The following is a 933-nucleotide window of genomic DNA, read 5'->3' as shown; positions in this document are numbered from 1 at the left end:
CTGCTCCACGATCGCAGTCTTCATCGCAGGAAGCCTCGGCTGCTGATAGTGGTGCAGCAGCAGCAGCAGCTGCTGCTGATGCTCCTGTCGCTGCTGCAGCTCCTGCTGCTCCTGATGCTGCTGCAGCTGCTGCTGCTCCTGTTGCAGCAGCAGCAGCTGCTGCTGCCGTTGAGGAGACATCACCTAAAGGGGAGGCCCCAGCAACAGCAGCAGCAACAGCAGCAGCAACAACTGCAGAAACAGCAGCAGCTGCTACAACAGCAGCAGCAGCTGCAGCAGCAGCTGCAGCAGCAGCAGCAGCAAACATAAGCGCAGCAGCAGAGATAGCCACCAAGACAGAACAAAATACAGCAGCACAGCCTGGGGATGCAGAAGCAGCTGCAGCAGCAGATGATGCCAAAGCAGCAACAGCAGCAACAACAGCAGCAGCAGCAGCAACAACAACAGCAGCAGCAGCAGCTACAGAAGCAGCAGCAGCAGCAGCAGCAGAAGCAGCAGTAGCAGCAACTGAGGCTTCAATGGGAGAGGCGGAGAACCCAAGGGCTGTTGGCTCCACAGACAAAGCAGCAGCAGCAGCAGCAGCAGCAGCAGCAGCAGCAGCAGCAGAACCGAAAGCAGCAGCAGCAGGTGCACCCGCTGAAATCCCCGCAGCAGCAACAGCAGCAGCAGAGGAGTCTCCTGCTGCTGCTGCTGCTGCTGCTCAAACGAAGCAGCAGAGCGACTGCAACTAGACCAGACAGGGGGCCCCCCCACCCTCAGCTGTCTGTATGGGGGCCCCCTTCATAAACCAAAGGGGCCCCCGGGGGCCCCCGGGGGGCCCCCCATTACTCCACGTATGGTGAGGGGGCCCCTAGGGTTTACTTTTGCGTTGGGGGCCCCCCCCATGAAGTGTCGCAGGTTAAGGGGATATATGGGGGCCCCCAGCACGGGGGC

The 933-nt window shown here is 60.9% G+C and overlaps 1 protein-coding gene across 1 annotated transcript in view; it reads left to right on the top strand.

Moving 5' to 3' along the window:
• EMH_0085960 (uncharacterized protein) overlaps positions 1–731 on the top strand; it is a gene marked incomplete at both ends in the record, with an annotated part of 1,526 nt that extends 795 nt beyond the window's left edge. Inside the window, one exon of the mRNA XM_013500969.1 lies at positions 18–731. Coding sequence (XP_013356423.1) covers positions 18–731 — 714 coding nt within the window. The remainder of the gene's footprint in view (positions 1–17) is intronic.
• Positions 732–933: the final 202 nt, after the last annotated feature.

The sequence above is a fragment of the Eimeria mitis genome, genomic scaffold, assembly GCF_000499745.2.
Source record: "Eimeria mitis Houghton genomic scaffold, Emh_scaff6103, whole genome shotgun sequence".
NCBI classification, from domain to species: Eukaryota; Apicomplexa; class Conoidasida; order Eucoccidiorida; family Eimeriidae; genus Eimeria; species Eimeria mitis.
The sequence above is the reverse complement of the archived record's forward strand: the minus strand, read 5'-3'. Positions and strand labels throughout refer to the sequence as shown.